Source organism: Condylura cristata, unplaced genomic scaffold (genome assembly GCF_000260355.1).
Source record: "Condylura cristata isolate star-nosed mole 26May11 unplaced genomic scaffold, ConCri1.0 scaffold00025, whole genome shotgun sequence".
Lineage (NCBI taxonomy): Eukaryota > Metazoa > Chordata > Mammalia > Eulipotyphla > Talpidae > Condylura > Condylura cristata.
Genome location: NW_004567126.1, coordinates 4,953,971 through 4,973,926, shown reverse-complemented (window position 1 = coordinate 4,973,926; position 19,956 = coordinate 4,953,971). Strand labels below are relative to the sequence as shown.

The 19,956-nt window shown below is 38.8% G+C and overlaps 1 protein-coding gene across 1 annotated transcript; it reads right to left on the bottom strand.

Moving 5' to 3' along the window:
* Positions 1 to 66: 66 nt before the first annotated feature.
* AASDHPPT (aminoadipate-semialdehyde dehydrogenase-phosphopantetheinyl transferase) lies at positions 67 to 19,746 on the bottom strand. The gene is made up of 6 exons (XM_004689067.1): positions 19,464 to 19,746; positions 17,693 to 17,918; positions 6,394 to 6,515; positions 5,764 to 5,925; positions 2,249 to 2,320; positions 67 to 486 (listed from the first exon to the last, which is right to left on the bottom strand). The coding sequence occupies exons 1-6, from the start codon at positions 19,644 to 19,646 to the stop codon at positions 322 to 324; spliced, it is 930 nt and encodes a 309-aa protein (XP_004689124.1). The 5' UTR covers positions 19,647 to 19,746; the 3' UTR covers positions 67 to 321.
* Positions 19,747 to 19,956: the final 210 nt, after the last annotated feature.

Sequence of the window (19,956 nt, the reverse complement as noted above, 5' to 3'; positions counted from 1 at the left end):
GGAATAATTATTTCTGAAAGATAGAAATGTATTTTCTTTTTTGTATTTGCATTGCCAATGTTTTCCTACAATAAGCGGTTATCACTTTAGTGCTCTGTTGTCCTTTCTATTGCTTCTGTTAATCCAACATGATTGGGGAGGAGAAAGGTAAATATGCATTCCATTAAGTTACCTTGAATTGGGAGTTTGTTTTTTAGTAGGAAAAGTTTTTGTTTGAACTGTTTCGTGAAATAAAATTTGATACTACTAGGAATTTGGTTTTTAATGACTATGGAAAATTATAAACATTTTTCATTTCCCTTTCTTACTTAGGGAATCCTATCATGACTTTGTACCATTTCGTATTGGAATTTCTTCTGTGAAACAAAAACAGTCCCAAAATGAAGGATCTTCAGGGGTCATAGGAACAGCAGATGATATTAAATCATTGAAGGTGAGAACAGTAAACTGCCTCTGTGCTGGTTTAGAATCATCATGAGATGGTACCTGGAAGGGAAAAGAACAGGTGAGCTCTCTGTGTTCAGCTCGGTAATCTTATCTATTTTGTAAGTAGGAAAGTAAAACTGCGCTATATCTTAGTAATGTTTAGTTACAACACAGGATTTCTAGATTACTACTGTCTATATTCCTCATAGTCATACTCCTCCTCACCAATATTACAAATATAAAAAAAGGAATTTATATATGATTCTCAACATTTTGTACACTGAAGTAACTTAGAATACATTTTAAAATATGGATTTACTGAGCTATTATCTAAAATTCGAATTCTGTAGATGAGTTAAAAGGGACCCATAACTTGAATGAACAGGTGGGTTATTCTGATGGGTGGGGGAAGGGTGCCATTGGGCAAATTCCCACAGACACAGAAATGTGTAACTTCTTTAGAAACAGCTCTTTATACTAAATTTAAACTGCATCTTGAATGTACTCTGAATAGTGTACTTGTCTGCAAGTCAACCCAGCAGAAATCTTAACATTCTACTTGTGTAGTTAAGACAATCACTGGTATTCTGTAGTGCAAGACCATGGGTCGGTACCATTATTACATGACATATGCCTTGAAACTATGTTCATAGTTATCTCAATTTTACAGATGGGAAACTGAGGCACAGGAGGGCTGACCAATTTGTGCAAGTTCTCAGCATAGGTTAAATGGCAGAACCGAGCCTGGAATCCAGGTCTTCTGCATACTACTCTCATCCTTCTCTCACTACACCAGAGCTGCCCAAACATGCATTCTCTCCAATGTGCTAAAAAGGAAGTACCACATGAACAAATGTTAAAAAAAAAATTAATAAAGTTCTAAGGAAACACAGGTACCAGCAGAGAATAAGTCTCTAATTGAGACTTGGGAACACAAAGACAGAACACTGGGTCAGGACATCTTCAGGTAACTGGAGCTAAGAAATATGCCAGCCTTTTTTAAGTTAAGATAACCTATGAAGCATTTTCATCCTTGGCTACTCTACCAAAGGCATGGTCGGGACCTGAGCAATTTTTCTAGAATAATGCGAATATATCGATTACACTTCATTCTCTCACTTGAATTCCCTACGAGGGATATGCGTATTGCTTTGGCAATTACCATGTTTCCCTTATATATTTTTGCAGAATTACAATTATATGTAGACTGAGAGTCCTTTACTCTAAGGTTTAAAAAAAAATTCTCCACTAACAACTATAGAAGAGAGAACAGATTGTGATTGGAAGAACTGAGGCTGATATTATGCCACAATCAAAGAAAGGTCTGTCACATATTTGAAGCCACAACTCAGGGAATAATTTAGGCAGGTACTTTCCATGAAAGAGACAACAGGCCCAATCTTGAAGATAATTCCATTACTAACCACACTTCAACTTGTGCCTTTATATTCAACATACCCCCCGATACGTAATTGGGATATAAACCACTGTAAAGACTAAGATAGTAATTAACTCAAAATTTCTGCTGAAGATGGTAAAATGCTATCCAAGTTTTTTTTTTCTTTGTACTTGTCTTTGCATTTCTTTTTTTATATTTCAGTGTTTCTGAATGTGAAGAAAGTGATGTGCTCTTTAAAATTTGTGATTCCAGTTGATTGTAAGGATTTGATAAACAATCACTTCAAACCTGTCACCTTAAAACAAGCATCAAAAAATCCTCTAGTTTGGCATAAATCAAATGATTGCTTCTATCAATAATGAACAACTCAACACCGATTCATAGTTTTTAGGAAAAAAGCCAAAGAAATCTTAGAACTCTTACATCCTCATGGGTAGATCCATCTGGTTTCCTAAGAGCTACTGCAACAAAATGATGCTCATCTATTTTACTTTCCTGAAAAATAAAAGGTAAATAAATTTTAAGGTAAATATAGAATAGATAAATAAAAACATGCAAAGCATCTTGGTTTACGATTTTTTAATCAATTTATACATGTGCGCACACACACATTTACAGTCTCGTATCTCCCCCAAACCATTTAAGAAGTCACAGACGGTTGGACCTTTATTTCTGAAATATTTCAGTGTATTTCTTAACAGGAATATCTCTCATCGTTCTTAGTAACTTTGGTAAACCTAAGATGGAAATAATACTTATTTTCTTGGGTACCAGCAGCCCTTCTAGTCCACAGCCGGAATTAAAGTCTTTCTATACGGCCTGCACCCTGTTTCTGGAGTTCCATGGGATTTTTCTTAATCCTGCTAGCAGGAATAAGCCACCCCTACCCCTTTCTTCCTCTTCAGTTTAGCACTCAGTTCTCACACTATGAAGTTTTTGAAAATATTCCTGAGTATGAGTTGTTCATTTGCTCACTGGTCACATCATAATTAATAAAAGCAATAGGCTCTAACATGTCTGCTCTACCAGAGACTGTCCAGGCCCCAACCTAGGCAACAGTGTTTACGTAAGAAAAAGCCTGGCCACGGGGTCAAGCTGTACAGCTGTGACTCTGCTGTTCCAGGAGGCAGCATCAACAACTAGTAAGGGGAAGAAGAGGGGCAGACCTTGAGCTGTACCAGAAGGTCTTTCAGCTGAAGTTAGCAGTAGAAAGGAAGCAGGAGAGGTCTGACCCTTCTTCTTACCTTGTCTTCAGTTACTAAAAGAGCTAAACCCCATGTGAGAAAATAAATGGCAACCAATTCTCGCTGTTTCCTTTTTTTTTTCTTTTTTAAAAGATTTATTTATTTATTCATATAGAACTGGAGTACAGGCCAGAGATGCGGAGGGTGAGAGGATTCACCAGAGACAGAGCTGGGAGCAGAACAGGCAGATCAACGACACTGCTGAGGGGAGCAGCGGGCGGGTCAGGAGAGGTCTGCCGCTATATGTGGATCTCCTCCGGGGCATGCGGGAATCAACTCATGCGGAAGTGGCTTAAGCTTCTTAGTGCTGTGCTTTAACCCGGGAGGGCCCTCTCCCTGTTTCCCTTTAAACAAATTTGACGACTCATTTTTTTCCCTCTTGATTTTAATTAACTAGACTCGACTTTGAAGAGGAATGAATAATGAAGATCAGGCACAGTTATTTCCCTAGCATCTGATTCTTTTGATCATTGTATATATATAAGCACCTAACCACAACTATACCACCCTGAACGTACTTGACTGCATCAAAAAGCACCAGAAAAAAATAGGATACAAGAGTGGAGGAAAATATAGGTCCCACAGAGGACAATCATACTATCTTCTCTATGTTCCTCTACCCAAATGTTGTTCATGCCATGGCATCTGCCACTGTTCTTCTTCTTTGCTGGGTTAAGTTCTCTTTATATGTCACTTTTTTCCAAGTAATCCAATAGTCTGTACACCTTTTTTCCCCTCAACCTCTCACTGCTATTGGCTGCATCTCTTTTATTAAGTTTATCACATACTCTCTCTTTTAACAACGTTTTAGGGACATATCCATGCCTTCTGATAGGTTGTCTCTGGGACTAGAGACCCCAAATGGAAAATATTTCCTCAAATGGAAAATATTTTGTTCATTTCTTGATACCTCACTTTATTTCCATGGAGTAGATCTTGAACACATCTCATGAACGACACTTATGGTGACTCTCAAATGTCTATTTTCCTCTGAACCCAAATGCTGTGTCCTGTTTGGTCCAAATAAATGTTTACTGATAGAGTTGCTTCCCCCTTCCTACCCAAGTTCAAACCTGACTCAGGGTCGCTAGCCCACTAGGAAAAGGGACTGACGCCATCTCCCGCCAGACGCTGTGATGCCTCAAATTCCAGCACAGGTGAACTTGGTGTGTGACAGACTGGAGAGGAGTGAAGGAAAGGCAGTGGAGAGTCCTCCTGATGGCCCTGGTTGTACCCTGAATTCACTGTGCCACTTCAGCCCCTCCTCAGTGGCAGGCCTAACAGCGGCTTCCTTACATGGGAGGTGGTACCAGGAGAGGCCTGACAGAAACCTCCAAGCCATGGTTACTGACCACAGTGGGGTACCGCTGTCTTGACATGTGTCACTCTCACCTCAGTCTATTAAGATATCCACACTTAAACATATGTTAAGTTCTTTCTCATTTCTGCAACTAATAACTTGTGCAACATACAGCAGGATGAGCAAAGCATTCAGCAAAGAATTTAATTCTTCCATAGATGCCTCTAATATGCTGAAGGAGCTCCTTTACAGCTCTTGGACATGCTCTCGGGCAAACCCCACAGCTCTGCTATCACTTTCAGCTGAAAAAAAAAAACCCTATTTCAATCTAGAACAAATGCATATTCTTCTTCTTTCTGCCCCCTCCCCCCACTCCCGCTTCCTTTCTAGTCTGGCCTCTTTAAAGCAGGCAGTGCAGGAAGGGGATTGGGGAAAAAGGAAAAAGCAATGACCAGTGGTGTGACAATTCCTGAGTCATATAGCAAGTGTCCAAATGGTGGTTCACCTCATAGGAGAGAGATTCTGCAGAATTTTCAGGGCACCACTCCCTTCTGTCCTGCACTGTTCTCTGAAGCTGAGCAGTACATTTCACGACTTGGCTAATATCTGTTCTCCAATGAATACACCATAGAAAGCCCACTACGTCTGTTTTCTGGAGTACCTTTCCAGTACACCAAGCCCAGTGCTGCCATAATGCCATAGCATCTACGTGGGCCATAGGAACCCAGACATCTTTACCAGCCAAAAAGATGAAGAACAGCAAGCACAGCTGCAGACTACCCCCACCAACCCTGCATGCCAGGCCATGGTTCTGCCTTCCAACCCTCGTTCAGAAGCAGGTGCCTGTATGACCATCTCTAGACTGCTGGAACTATGAAGCAGGCGGTCCTAGCCCTCAGTGCTCTCTATTCCACTTGGGCAGCCACAGACACAGCCTCCACGTGGGTCATCTCGGCAAGCCGCTGGCCTGCCTGCTCCTAACTGCGCTTGGCCAACTTAACTTACTAAGCACTGCATAGCTTCACAAAGGCCTTTATGTCAAAGGGAGAAATTCTACTTAACACCCCGTATGTTGACTTTGGGAGTAACAAAAAGATCTTTTAGAAATATTAGTGTAAATGGTTGTGTACGCAGTGGCTACTGGGGTCCTTCCTTACAGAGATCAAATACTATGAAATAAAACCTGGCCCCTTTCACTTTGTGCTTTTGTGAACTGACATCTTTCAAGTATGAGCTGCCAATACCTAATTGCTCAGAGCACCTGACTTCACTCACAGAGCACCAGGATCACAGATTCCATTATGGCCACTTTCAAAGACTACCTTCCCCTATTAACTTCACATACATGCACAAAAAAAGGAAATTCTTAGGTACAATTTTGATAAATTTCCTACCTCAAATGCCCATTCCTTTTCTTCTTCTCCATCCAAGAACAAACGTGTTTCTTTATAAACTTGCCCTATGTCCAGGTTTAATGGAGATATATCAAATTCGAGACGCTGTAACTCAAACCCAAGCCCAACGCCAACAGCTTTTATGAAGCTTTCTTTCAGTGCCTAAGACAGAGAGACAATGTCTTTTAGAGCATCTAATAGATAAAGTTTCTCTGAAAGTCTGTACGGTCAATACATCTCGATTTTTAGCTTGATACTGTATTATAAGTAATAGACAAACCAGCTCTGTGATCTTACAGGAAATAATTTAAGCTCTGGGCCCCCCATTTCCTCATGAAAGCCTTAAAGCAGTGTCTACTAGCATATAATCAAACTCTGTGGTTGCTCATTAAGGCCTCTTTAGATGCATTCTTTAAGATAGTAAGATTATTTATAGTGATATATAAAATGTTTCATTTTAGCTTAAAGAGCATATTTTTAACTTTTTAAAACAAATGTGTTTACTATAATAAATGCATAAAGTCATTAAGTTTCCAAGCACTTACTAAGCACTGTAACAAGGACTTTTACACCAATTTTTAGCAAAGATAACCATAGGCTTTTATTCACAAAATTAGAAAGAAATCATACCCAATTCCTATAGAACATATCCAGCTGAGTCCATTCATCCTTAAAGCTTCTGATTGTTTCCCATTCTTTATTGGTAAATTTTCTTTTCATAATATGAAAGAATTCAGAAATTGAACCACGACCTGTCAAGTGAGAAAATAATAGAATTAAAAATAGTTGTTCTATTACCAAATTTGTTATAGGTAGGATTAAGAAGAAAACCATAGGCCAGCCTACTTTTGAATACAGTCATAGTAAACCTAACCAAAATTCAGCAAGTCAAGTTGGTAATTAAAAGAATTACACACGATGACAGGTAAGGGTTGGCCTAGAAAATGAAGGTTACTATAGTAGGACTCAGTGAATCCCACTAATAATTAGGGAGGAAAACCTCATGGCTAAATTAATAGACACCCCTCCACCAAAATCTGACAAAAGTTAGCAACTACACTTACTTTAAAATTTCAAATATTTGGATGGGGGGGGGGGAGCTTCCTACATATGATATAATCTCAAAAGATCAATAGTAAACACTCTTAAGCAGAGCCACACTCCTGGAGTTGAAGTTTTTACTCTATTATACAACAGAGGGAAAAGGAAATGATTTCTTCTAAGTTTGTGGGAGTTGGTAGGAAACTGAGGGCTGTTCTTATAAGTTATTACCATGATTGAAAATGTACACTTATTCCTTTCAAAATAAATGTTTTCGGTTATGTTTTCAAGTAACTTCTCCAAATAAAAACAGATTTTAATTTCTAGCCTTGTAGTGATAATGCCATTGAAATAAACTCATTTTTTAAAAGTCTGAAACACTATATATCTAGATCCACTGCTCCTAATAGAACCAAAAATAGTACACAGGATTCTAATAAAGATAAATAAAAGATAGAACTCAAAGGATTTGATTTCTCAGAATTAAGGATTAAAATACTAATTAAAATATACAACATATCTTTCATATTGTATTTTTCCAAAATATTATGTATTTCTCTTTACTATTATGGCAGTAACTTTCTATCAGCATTCATGTACTTACTGCACAATTATGTAGAATATGAAAAAAATATTCCACAAATGTGTTCAATGATCAAAAAAAAAAAAAGCCCAAATCCCAACTCCAAAATCTAACACACCAACTAGCTGATGGTAATTCTCAAGTGACAGCTCCCTCTACATTCTCTATGGGCTTTGCTTATAGGGAGAAGATCTGGAAAGAAATGTCGAGCCCAGCTCCTTAATGCTTTATTGTCATTTAATCACTAACTCACTCTATGAGGATAACAATCAGAAATCCTATTATGATTCCTTGAGAAATACCCTAAAGCCAGAAAGTCTGGGATATCATGAGAGCAAAACAGACATGGTCCTTGTTTCTCTTCAGAGTTCAGTTTCCCTATAGTAATCAAGTACCTGTCCCATAGTATCACAAAGATAGAAAATTCTAAGGCTGTTCTCTCAGAATGAGCTTTATGATTCTCCCTACATCCCTATTTCACAACAGTCAAGATACCTCCTTCATTCAACCAGAAAATATTTCTGATAACCCTACAATGTCTGGGCCTTCAGATAAAAACAAAGTTCCTCATCCACTTTCAAGTTTATCAGACTTAATTTACTTCACCTATATACTCTTTTGTCCTGAACTCTCCAAATACTTAATTTCAATCCAATTTATGAAATGAATGGTTGTCAAATGCTTGTATCTAACCTTATTAATATTATAAAGCTATTATTTCCAAAAAGTAGTCTGGTGACTAATGAAGTAATTTCACATAACTGCACTAACATATTAATATTCAAGTGTGATCTTACGAGACCCAGGACAGGGGATTCTTACCTTTCTGCCCCTTTCACAGTCTGGCATTTACTTCCCAAAACCTTTCTGAAGTACCCTAATAAAACTACCTCTATAAATTCCAAGCATCACTAGCACATACCAATTTAACAAATAACATCCTATGGACACCTTAAGAAAGTAAAGAAAGTAAAGAAAGCAAGCTTGCAAGAGTGAGGAAAGCTCAACTGAAGATTCTGGGAAGCACAAAGTCTACACCATCATGAACTGTTTCCTCTTTCAACAGATACTGGCACAAGCAGTGCACAGACAGAGGACATTTGTAACAAAGGAGATATGGAAGACAGCTTTATATATTTTGAGTGGAAATGTAGATTTAGTGAATATGCACAACAACCACAATTTTTTTTAATGCCTATATGCATCTATACAATTTTGTTTGTTGGTTTCTTTAAGTTTTAATTTCATAACCTTCAAAAAGCCCTCTAATTCTTTTTTAAAGATTTTTGCATACAGAACTGGGGTACAGGGCAGAGGTATGGGGGGGCATTGAGAGGATCCACCAGTGGGGAGCAGAACAGGTAGAACTGATGAAGTTCACTGCTGAAGGGAGCAGTGGGCAGACCAGGAGAGGTCTGCAGCCAAGTGGATCACCTCCGGGCGGAGATAGAACTCATGCTAAAGTGGCTTTAGCTTCTTAGTGCTGTGTTTAACCCACTGCACCACCAGGGAGAGCCCAAGCCCTCTGATTTTTAACTAGACATGATGCAGTCAAGAAAATAAATTAACTATACCTGTTAATAAAAACTGATTAAAATAAAAATCAATCTAGCAAACACTGATGATCACGTAAGTCATTATGTACAGCTAAGACTTATCTGATATGAGTGCTTTCATACACTTTCCAGAGCATCTTATCTAGTCCACAAAATTAAAGCTATGACAGCAACAAAAGACGATTTTGAAAGTCTACCAAGGAACAACAGCACCACACTGTGGCACTGTGGTGGAACTATGCAGTGTGTAAAGAATTTAATCTTGGACATAGGAAAAAAAGAAAAATCAGTAGGAAATACCAGTACAGTAAACTCAAACTCTGAACACACACAGATTAGACATTTAAGTCAGAAAATCATCCTTACAATATTATCATATTTACGTCTTTTACAAGCTTCAATTTAATCATCCTGTTGCACAGGTAATAATTTGTATGTATCTATAAATAAGAAAATGATCCACAAACATAGAATTACTAACTAACTAGTTTAGAAAAACCAGAACCCTCATCTTTCATCAGAGAAAGCAGTGTTAAATATTAACTAGGTGTCCTGTAAACTCAAATACTCATCAAATACAAAGTTGATTAAAAGGTAATCTACCACCAAAAGGTAGTCAATACCCTTAGCTGACACTCCCACCAGTACAGGATCTTAAAGTGCACCTATGTCAATCTCTAAAGCCAGGTCAGCAATGCAGACCTGCAAGAATATCCTTAGAGAAAATGGACCAGTTATGTGAGGGGGTAGCTAAGCAATTATGATCTGTGTGCCTCAAGTAACTTAGCTTTGGGTAGTAAGACAGTAGAAATAACCAAGTTTCATTTTCTAAGTAGTAGGTTACATATAGTATTGCTCCCAGGGGAAGTGACAGTATTCTAAAATTTGAGTCATTAGTATGTACATAAAAATGCTTGTTTATAAGTTCACTTGCTTGAAAATGTATCCAGACACAAACTCATAAAACAAAAATATCTGACCTAATAACAGGTTTCACAAAAAACATGCACATGTTCAGTATTGTTCCTGACAAGGATTTCTTGAAGTCATCATCAAAAGGAATAGAACAGAAAAAAACAGGTAACTGAAAACTGACAACCTGGGCTTGGAAGCCTCTACCTAGGCAGTACTGAATTTCAGTAGATGTTGATCTAGTTATGTAAATGTGCAGGTTATTAATACACACACATATATTTTCATGGAAGGCCTACACGCCAAGTGTTAACTGGCTACTGGTGCTCCATGAAAAGGTAAAGATCCCAAGGCCAGCATAGAGGTGGAGGGCAGAAGGTGAGGGTCCTGGGGGTAAGGCAAAGCTAGATCTTGAGAGAAATGTAATCTGCTCTGCTGGACTTTTGACTTTGCTTGGGACCCATAACTCCTTTGTCTCCCCTCCCGCTTCTCCCTTTTGAAGCCTAATGTGTTCCACCATTGTATTTTAGAAGTGGGTGTCTATTTTTGAGTTTCACAAGTTCATCCATAGAAGAAGAACTTTGTCTCAGGATGGAAAATACCCATATCTGACTTAGATGATTCGTATTATGAGATCTGGAACTTTATGAGTTGTTGATATTTAGAAGATTCTGGATTAACCTACAGTGAAAAGCCAGAAAAGATTAAAGCTTGGATGCTAGGATGGGGTGAATTTATTTTGTATGTGGGAATATTTAAATTTTAGAGGGTCTTAAGATGTATTACACTGGATTGAGTAGTGTTTCCCAAAATGTATGTACAGCCATAAACTCAATGTAATTTTTTTATAATAATATAGTAGTTTCTTCCTACATCATTTTGTGTCACAATGTAATCTTGTCTGAAATAGATATAATCAAGGTAAGAGTGGTCATACTGAACTAGGGTGAGTCCTTATGCAGAGACATAGGTTCTTTAGAGAACACTGGACACACTTGAGAGGATTCTGGAAAAAAGGTCATGTGAAGATAAAGGCAGAAACACTAAGCCTTGGATTTCCAAGAATCCAGGAAGAGGTAAAGATTCTTCCTAGAGCCTCAAGAGGGGTATGGCTTTGGCAACACCTTGACTAGCCCTCAGAACCGTACTTTTCATAAGCTGAGTTTGGTGACTGAAGCATACAATCAAACACATCCCTTTAGAAATTACACAGTTTGCAGTACATATCCACCTGGAGTCAAATGTTAACATCCTGGTTCCAATAATTTTCCACCATGCTATTTATTTAACACTTCTCTGGCACTTTTTTAAGGTGCAAAATAGGGACAAAGTTGGGTAGATCCTCTGTGACAGTTTCTTAAGGTATAACACAGGGACAGAATTGGGTAGATTATGTAATAGATATGTAGTGTCTGGAATGATTACATATCTAAAGTGCTGTTCTACATCGTCTTCAGTGAATTGTTTTATCAAAGCCTTTGTCCATACATCAAATCTTAAAGTGGTTTTCCTATCAATACTTACAAACATTTCACATATTGACCCTTGTCATATTTGTTAAATATATCCCCTGGTCTGTGAGAGAGATTTATGAAATTGATTACATCCGTTGACTTTGTGGTTTCTTCTTTCTCTTCTATGCTTCAAAAAACAGACGTCTAAAGTCTGACCAAATACACAATTGTACTGTATTAGTATTTGTTCTCAGAACTTAAAACTAATGAATTTTGTTGCACAGTGTGAAAAATGATCTAATGCCTTTCTGATTTCACTGAGGAAAGAAAATGGTTGTGTCAGTCTTTCTCCTTGTTAACTGCGTGAATGACATACAATATAGCGTCTCCCAAATAGATTATGCTTAACAATCACCTGAGGAAATTTAATACAGCACCTCTGGTTGTACTCTCAGGAAATCAGTTCAATAGGCCTGGAATGGTTTCATGAAATGTATTAAAATTTTTAATAAGCACTTTGGCTGATTTTAAAATTTTAACCACCATACACAACCACCACCACATCAGCGCTAACAGCGCTAACATTTATTCAGCGCTAAAATTATATTATAATTGATATAATTTTAGAACAAAATTTAGGAGATACTATAATCTGTGGAGTTGGAACAAATATTTTACCAACTCATTTTCTTCAAACATGAAGAATTCATAATTTATCACAGAAAAGACATTTAAGTAACAAAATTCCTGTGGCAGAAAATATGTAATCAAATTCAAAGAATAAATAATAGAATGGGAAACAAAATTTTAACATTTGGCCTATAAAACGTGGATATCCATAATATATGTTTAGCTTTAATATATTAAAAATAATAAACAGTTTATAGAACATATTAGCCATAAGTTATTACCCTAGGGATTAGAGCCATGCACCCTTTAATAAGTAAGCTAATCTTTACCCAGACGTCTAGAATATTATGTATTAACACTGGGGTCTCTCTCTTAAGCTCTCCTAGTTGTCTTCTTTGTTGCTATCAACATACTCTTATTTATAATGTCGAACATATATTTTAAAAATTGCAAGCAAAGTTCCCATACTGTATTTTTAAAAGCTCTTCTTTGACATCAGTTCCTTCTTTAAATGCACACGATCCAGTTCCACAGAATTTTTCATAGAATTTGGACTTGCAAATGCTTAAATAGAAAATCAATAAATGGGAGGCCATGTATAGTGGAGAGTGGTACCTAAATAGAGGGCTTGGGAGTGTGAGTTTCAATCTGTGATCATCTACTTTTTGCTAAGTCACCTTGCACAGATGCCTTTATTCTATAAATTATTATCACAGCTTTAGTGGATGAAGGTAACACATTTACAACATGTACAGGACACCACAGTAAATGTTGCTCAATAAGGACAAGTTCTACATAGTGACCCAGGCCAAGTCCTCTCGACTGGAAAAGACCATTCTGTAACTGAAATGGGAAAAACTTTTGTCAATAAAGACCTAATTTTCAAAATTCAGAGTATGAGGTAAAGATTGCTTTTTTTTTTTAAGCTATTTGCAGGATTGAATTATCTAAGCTGTAACAACACACAAAAGTGCTGGACCTAAGCACATTCTGCAAAATTCTGTTCAGATGAATCTACATTGGCCCAAACAGAAATGAAAGTACAATCACCTACGGCAGCAACTAAGCTGAAAGCTGAACCTGGAGGATGGACATGAAGGAGGAAAGCAGCACAGGGGAGAAATGGAGGGATGAGGAAGAAGAACTATTTCTTTTCACAACTTAGTGATAAAAACAGTTTATATGCCAACTGGAATCTGATATGAATACTGTTACAGCATGATGGTGTTCCCACTTTTTGATTTTTCAACAAATTTAAGGAATATTATAAGTGAACCTGAGAACTCTTATTTGTACACTCAGTATTTACATGTGTGGGATGCTGTACTAAGTACTAGGTAACTGTGGAAAAAAACAAGGGCAGTTCTTGAATTCCTCTAATGAGAACAATAATCAAATAACAAAATTATAGCTGCAAATGAGAAAGTGGTCAGGGAGCCTTTCCTGAGGAAGTAAGTATGGGTTATTTGTCAACCTTCAGGTCTTCAGTACTTATAGGCAGAGGGATCAACTTTTCTGCAGTTACTGTTGGGGTATCTGCTACATTGAAGAAATTCAAGATGAGTGAAAAGAAAATAGCAAAGAGAGCATCTAGAAATCCAAATGGAGAGGTCATGTGAAGGAGATTGTATTGTCTTATGAACCAACCTTGGAGATGCGAGGGAAAGTTTTGTACATTGGTGGAATGCTATACAGAGACACCTCAAAAAATTAAAAGCAAAAATACTGTATGATATACTTATTCATATCTGGGCGTGAAAAATGTAGAACCATTTACAACAGCCAAGACTTAGAAACAACCTAAGTGACCATTAACAGATGATTGGATAAGGAAGATGGATATAATGAAATACCATTCAGTTATTTAAAAAAAAAAAAGATGAAATCCTGCTAGAGAGATTTATGCTTATTGACATAAGGCAAACACCATATGACCTCACTCATGTGGCACACAGAGAAACTAATCAAATGGATGAACTAAAAAGAAGAAGAAACTTTAAGCCTTTAAGATCAATTAGTGGTATGAGAACGAAAAGAGTCAAGGCCTGGGTGAATTTGTTAAAAGAGGTCCAATGGCCCTCCCTGGTGGCGCAGCGGGTTAAAGCACTGCACTGAGAAGCTAAAGCCACTTCCACATGAGTTCGATCCCCGCCTGCCCCGGAGGTGACCACATGGCGCGGCAGACCTCTCCTGACCCGCCCACTACTCCCCTCAGCAGTGTACTTCGTCGATCTGCCTGTTCTGCTCCCCACTCTGTCTTTGGTGAATCCTCTCACCGCCCTGCATCTCTGGCCTGTACCAGTTCTGTATGCACAAATAAATAAATCTTAAAAAAAAAAAAAAAAAGAGGTCCAATGTATGGAAGGATAGAATTGGATTTTAGTGGTGAACTAAATGAAGTATATATACAAGCTGATCATTAATGAGGCACTCTTAAAACTTGTTATAATAATGCAAATACAAATCAATAGTAAAAAAAAAAAATTAAGTGTTAAGGAAACTTATGTCTGTTTTTCAAGACCACTCCACTGTGCACAGAGAATGTGCTCAGTGGATAGACAAAAGTGCAAAGGGCGACTCCATGAGGCAGCTAATAGAGTAAATGACAGAGCTGCTGTACACTCCTTTATGTTTACTATGCAAATGCTCTAGAGAACAGTTTATCGATACAGTGATTAAATCTCAAAATTTTTTGCCTTGGCAATTACTATCCAGCAACATTTATAATAAAAATGCACACCTAAACATTTGAAACCATGGGAAAAAATACTTTGGTCTTTTCCCAAGTGTTAAGTATTTCTTTATTATCTAACCTTATCACACCTTGTTTTGTAAATATGAGAATCAAACAAAGCATTTCATAATACCCTCCATTTTACACTATAATGGCAAAGAAAACTTAATGGTAGATAAAATCGAATCAGAAACTGAAGACGTCAACAGAACTTCCCAGCCGGACACAGAAAGTTACAATAAAGACCTGGAAGCACTGCTCCCCCCAGGGCAGGTGAGTGACTGCTGCAGAGCACTGCCAGGGCTTGTCCAGGGGCTCGGCTAGGAATACCTCTCCTCTGGAATACCTCTCCTCTGGATTCACTGAAGGAGCACACTGAGTGCCAGCTACCGACCAGGTTTTTCTCCATTAAGCAGAGCATAATGTTAAGTACAATAATCTCAACTGTGGGTGTCCAATCAGAAAGAAGAAACCTGGAGCTTTCCAGATCCACTGATATCTCCTTATATATTCTCTCCCCTGCTGCCACAGCTGCTAAGGGAAATAACCTACACCCAGTAGAAATGACTAAGATGACATGAAGGAAAATTCCCCAAGTTCTGTAAACAGAAAGTTCTGTAAACAAATACCAATCAATGGTGGCCCCCAAATCTGAGACCATTTTGAACACTGACAACCTACTGATATTAGCAATTAGTACAAAATACAGCTACTTCCTTTGCAGCACTAATGGTAAACCCAAAGTTTTACCCTTCACTATTTAACACGACTCAGGAACCAGCCAGCATAATTTCCTGATTCTGACAAGCAGAGCAAATCCAATGAGTGGCCAACAAATAATAAGCCAAAGTCAACTTCCCATTGTCACCAAAAAATGATACTGTGTCCATTCACATTAGGAGTTCACAGAGCAACAATACCAGTGACAGTTGGAAACAATCTTCCGCATAAATCAATAGCTTGCTGACAATGAAACAGCCAAACACAGAAAAGGCCTAGATAGTCAAATAAGAACAACCAAAAATGTGGGAGGGGATTAAAAAGTCTAATAAAGTTTGTAATCAATAGGAAGTGGAATCTTCAATTTTTACACATTTTTTTTACTTTCGGATCATCTAGTAAAACTTGCAGTCAGTAATGACCTGCTTAGCAGTATACTGTTTGTAAGTGAACAATGTCCACCAAGCCAACTAGTCAACTGTGCCACAGCCCTGCTCCCCAGGCAGGTAAGAACCTGACAGGCCAAGCACTACCGCGTAATTAGCACGTTAATTAGCCAACGTGTGTTTGAAGGAGCTGCGTTCTCAACAACCTGCGCTGCTGGAAGATCAACAAGAAGCCAGGAGAACACACAGGTGCACCCCTGCTCATTGAGCCCTCCGCAGCAGTGGCCCCCCAACTTATACCTTCTCTGGAGCTGCTAACAAGCAGTTCCTCTCCTGAAGAAAATGCACAGGTACACATTCATAAAAAATGAAGAAAATAATTACAGTACTTCCAAAACCAAATGTCTTGTTGCTTGTTCAGGAACTTGAGGTCAAAGAAGCTCTGCTGTTACCAGCAGGTCCCTTTCTAAGCAGTACGAATAGAGTTGTAATAGAAAGGTTTATGAGCAGGACAGAAAAAGTAGATAAAGGGAAAAAGCAAAATAAAGATACCAATGGCAAAAGAGCCAATTCTGAAACAGAGTGTCTACTAAATGAACAAATATTTCCCATGCACCATTATTATGAATTAAAAAGCATGCTAAAAGATTAAGAGAGACTAAACTCAGATGTAGCTAACAGTTTTATGTTCTTGTGTGGCTTACAAAGGCCAGAGGAAAATGTTACTGGAATGAAGGTTATATATTTTAATAGTATCTATAACAAAAGAGCCTAGCTTAAGTTGAAGGTTTCTCTCAACTGAGATTGGGGAGAAAGCTACCTGTAAGCTATTTGGGAAGAAATGGGGGTGAGGGATAAAGAAAATATAAGGCTTCCAGACTAGGAACACAAAAACAAAAGATCAGGCAGTGAAAGACACATGGTAAGAGGAAGCTGTACCTTAAAACTTGAAGGTGCTGGTTCTTGTTAATAGCTTTCTTCTTAGTCTAATATTTTTCTTTTGATAAAAATATTATATAAAAAGTATATTGACTATAGGTGTTTGGGAAATGTACATGATGATGGAAAATGATGGAGTTGTTGGAGAGAGGGAGCAAGAGGGGAGAGACGAAAGGGGGGGAAGAGAAACACAGAGGTAGAATAAAATTGCTCAGGTATATTTACCCTTGCAGCAAATGTTATGTTTCTACTGCCACTAGTTACAAATTTGTAAAGTAAAATATAAGCTTAACTTTTAAATATTTTCATAATTGCTTATTCTTCAATTTTACGTATATGAACATGCTAGAAAGAGCTATATTTATATAGAACACAAATACATGTTTTCTCTACCAAGGAACTATACCTTCCCACAGAGATTAGCTTTTTAAAACAAATCGAGAATTTACTGATGAACTTTGGGGAGTATTTATGTGAAACAAACTTTACAATATAATTATTATAGACTTTATAGACTTTGAACAGAATGCAAATAAAAATGGACTCTTCAATTAGACCTAACATTCATTATTTAAATACAAAATAAGCTGAGCTACTGAAACTGTTCATAAAATCTAAGAATTTGAAGTTTTAAAGTTAAGTCTTCCTTCACAAGCCTAGGTATAATTCAAAACAGTATTACATTCACTGTACCACTAGGCAAAGCTTTGTAAGAACTTTCAGTTACAATCTATTCTTTATGTAAAGTCTGTTAATATTCAAGGAAACACCCACTTTTTGAATATATGCTCTCAGAATATGTAAGTATATCTCTGACATATACCATTACACAGACACATATATATCTCAGATATATACCATTCAGCATATTTTTCCTAAACTTGAATATCCATAATACATCTCCTAGCATGAGATTACACAGTAGATAACAGTTGAGGTAAGACAGCTTCTGCACCACAAAAAAGCAGCATTACCTGGGAAACTAGTCTTCATTATGTCAATTCCAACTTGCAGCTCAGGTTCAGCAGCAAGTACAGCATAGTCCCCTTGATGAGAGATGTTGAAGTTGAAATTGGGATACGGGTTCAAGGAGTCTTTTGCAAGAACTGGTTTTCCTTTAGCAGTTCTTTGTAAACGAATATTATTCCAAGGAATATTCAATTTCTCTGCAACTAATTTCCTTATCATCAGACGGCCAGCCTGTTAAGTAAATAAAACATTTGTCTGTAGTGATGTCTACTAGTCTTAGTTACATGCTTGTAACATAAAATGTCTGTTTTGTAGTTTCTAAAAGATTCCTTTCAAAGATGTTTAGAAAAGGTTAAGTATTGATAGCACCACGTTCAGATTTAAATAATAAAGAAGATAGATGAAAAAAGTCCCCCCTCAGCAATTCCCTCCCCTCAACAGGTAACTAATGTTAACATATAAGTATCCTACCCATTTTTCTTGAATTATACAAACATGCTCATTTGTATATCCAATTTCTATCTGTCTACATAAAAGATTCTAGTATATGCAGATATTCTAGTAAAAAATTTTAAACTTGTACTGGGGATTATACACTGTCTAACATAAAGATAAGTGTACTTTAAACTGTAGTATATTTCATAGCATCAAATTATCACCACCTGATGGAATATTCCCCTACTGTTGGACACTGTCAATTAGCTCTCGTTCTGCTATTACAAATATCCTTCAGTGAACTATTGCAACTACATCTTTGTGCATTCCTGCATTATTTCTAGATCCTGTATACTGTATCCGCACTTTCAACAATTAGTAGTGCATGATTTACCTAGCTTCACAAAGGCCCCATCCACTGTCTCCACCTCATTAAGAAATTACTAGTCACACTAAAAACTCAAGAGTAGAACAAAGCATGTATTTTGCAAAATCATTCTTCTCCACAATTCTAATGCATGACTTCGAACACCTGCCAGACTTTGAATCCCACCATTTCCTACTTATTACAAAAAAGTGGTCTCTGTCCCTTCAAAAATTAATACATTTAACCCACAGTTTTTCCAAGAAAAGCACATTTTTAAGAAATGACTCTCAGAAGCGTAGTCATTAGAGCTATTTTCAAGTGCACTCTACAGCAGAAGTAAATCTGAATACAATTTTCTATTTGATGCTTATAAATGTAACTAAAATAAACACTTAAACGCCTTTTCCAGAGCCATGCATCTAAGCAGGTTTGTCGGGACTGCACCCTCTTGGGCTTCAGTTTCAGTGGTAGGAGGCAGCTGGCCCAGGCCTCTTCGACTTCCAGCTGTGCAAGGCCACACTCATTATTTTCTAGAAGCCACCATGTGCAAGGCGCCCTAAGAAAGTGCCGTGACATTTATCAGGCAGCCTAAGCATGTGCTCTGGGCCCACACAAAGAAAACCATAAAATGTGCTAACACTTCACAATAAAAATATATAAACACTCCAGACTGGGGGGAAACCCGCTGCGCGGACCTTCCCCGCACGCAGCTCGCGGTAGAAGCGGGGTCTCCCAGCTAGCACGTCGGGGGAGGGGCCCCTTCCAGCAGCGCCCGAGGCCTCCTAGGCGACCACAAAGACCGCGGCGACCAGGCCGTGCACACACCGAGGGTTCGGCGGCGCCGGCCACTGGCCGCCCCACGGGCCGCCCGCTACAGCGAGGGTGTTGACGCGGGGGCTGCAAGGTCTCTACCGTCGAGCCCACCTCCCCCAGCGGCGGCTCCTCCGACTCGAAATACCCAAGACCTGTAGTACCATGGCTGCCTTAGCGTCTCGGGCAAAGACGAACTGGCCGATGCGCTCCTTCTCCTCGGGCTGGATCGATCGCACCGCCAGCAGCCACTCGGCGCGGCTCGGCAGCCAAGTACCGCAGGAAAAGGCCCAGCGCACGCCCTCCATGGCTGGCACCAAGCAGGATCGCTTGGCTGGGAAAACCATACACTAAGAGACCTCGCCGCCACCTCGAGCCTGATGGCGCGGACGCTGGCGTGGCCCCACCCCCTTCTTCAGGACGTCGGCGCGGAGGGGCGGGGCGTCGCGGGGCGGTGAGATCACGTGACGCGGCGGGTCCTCGTTTCCCCGCCCTCCAACCCCGCCTTATGGTCTAGGAGCCAGGAACTGGGGGCGGAGACCCGCCTCTGCGTCTGCGGCACCGCGTGACGTCACGTGGGCGGGGCTCAGGAGACGCGGAGGGTGGGACCAAAGCCAGAAGCCGAGTTGTTTCGCTGCTCACCTTGGAGACGCGCTG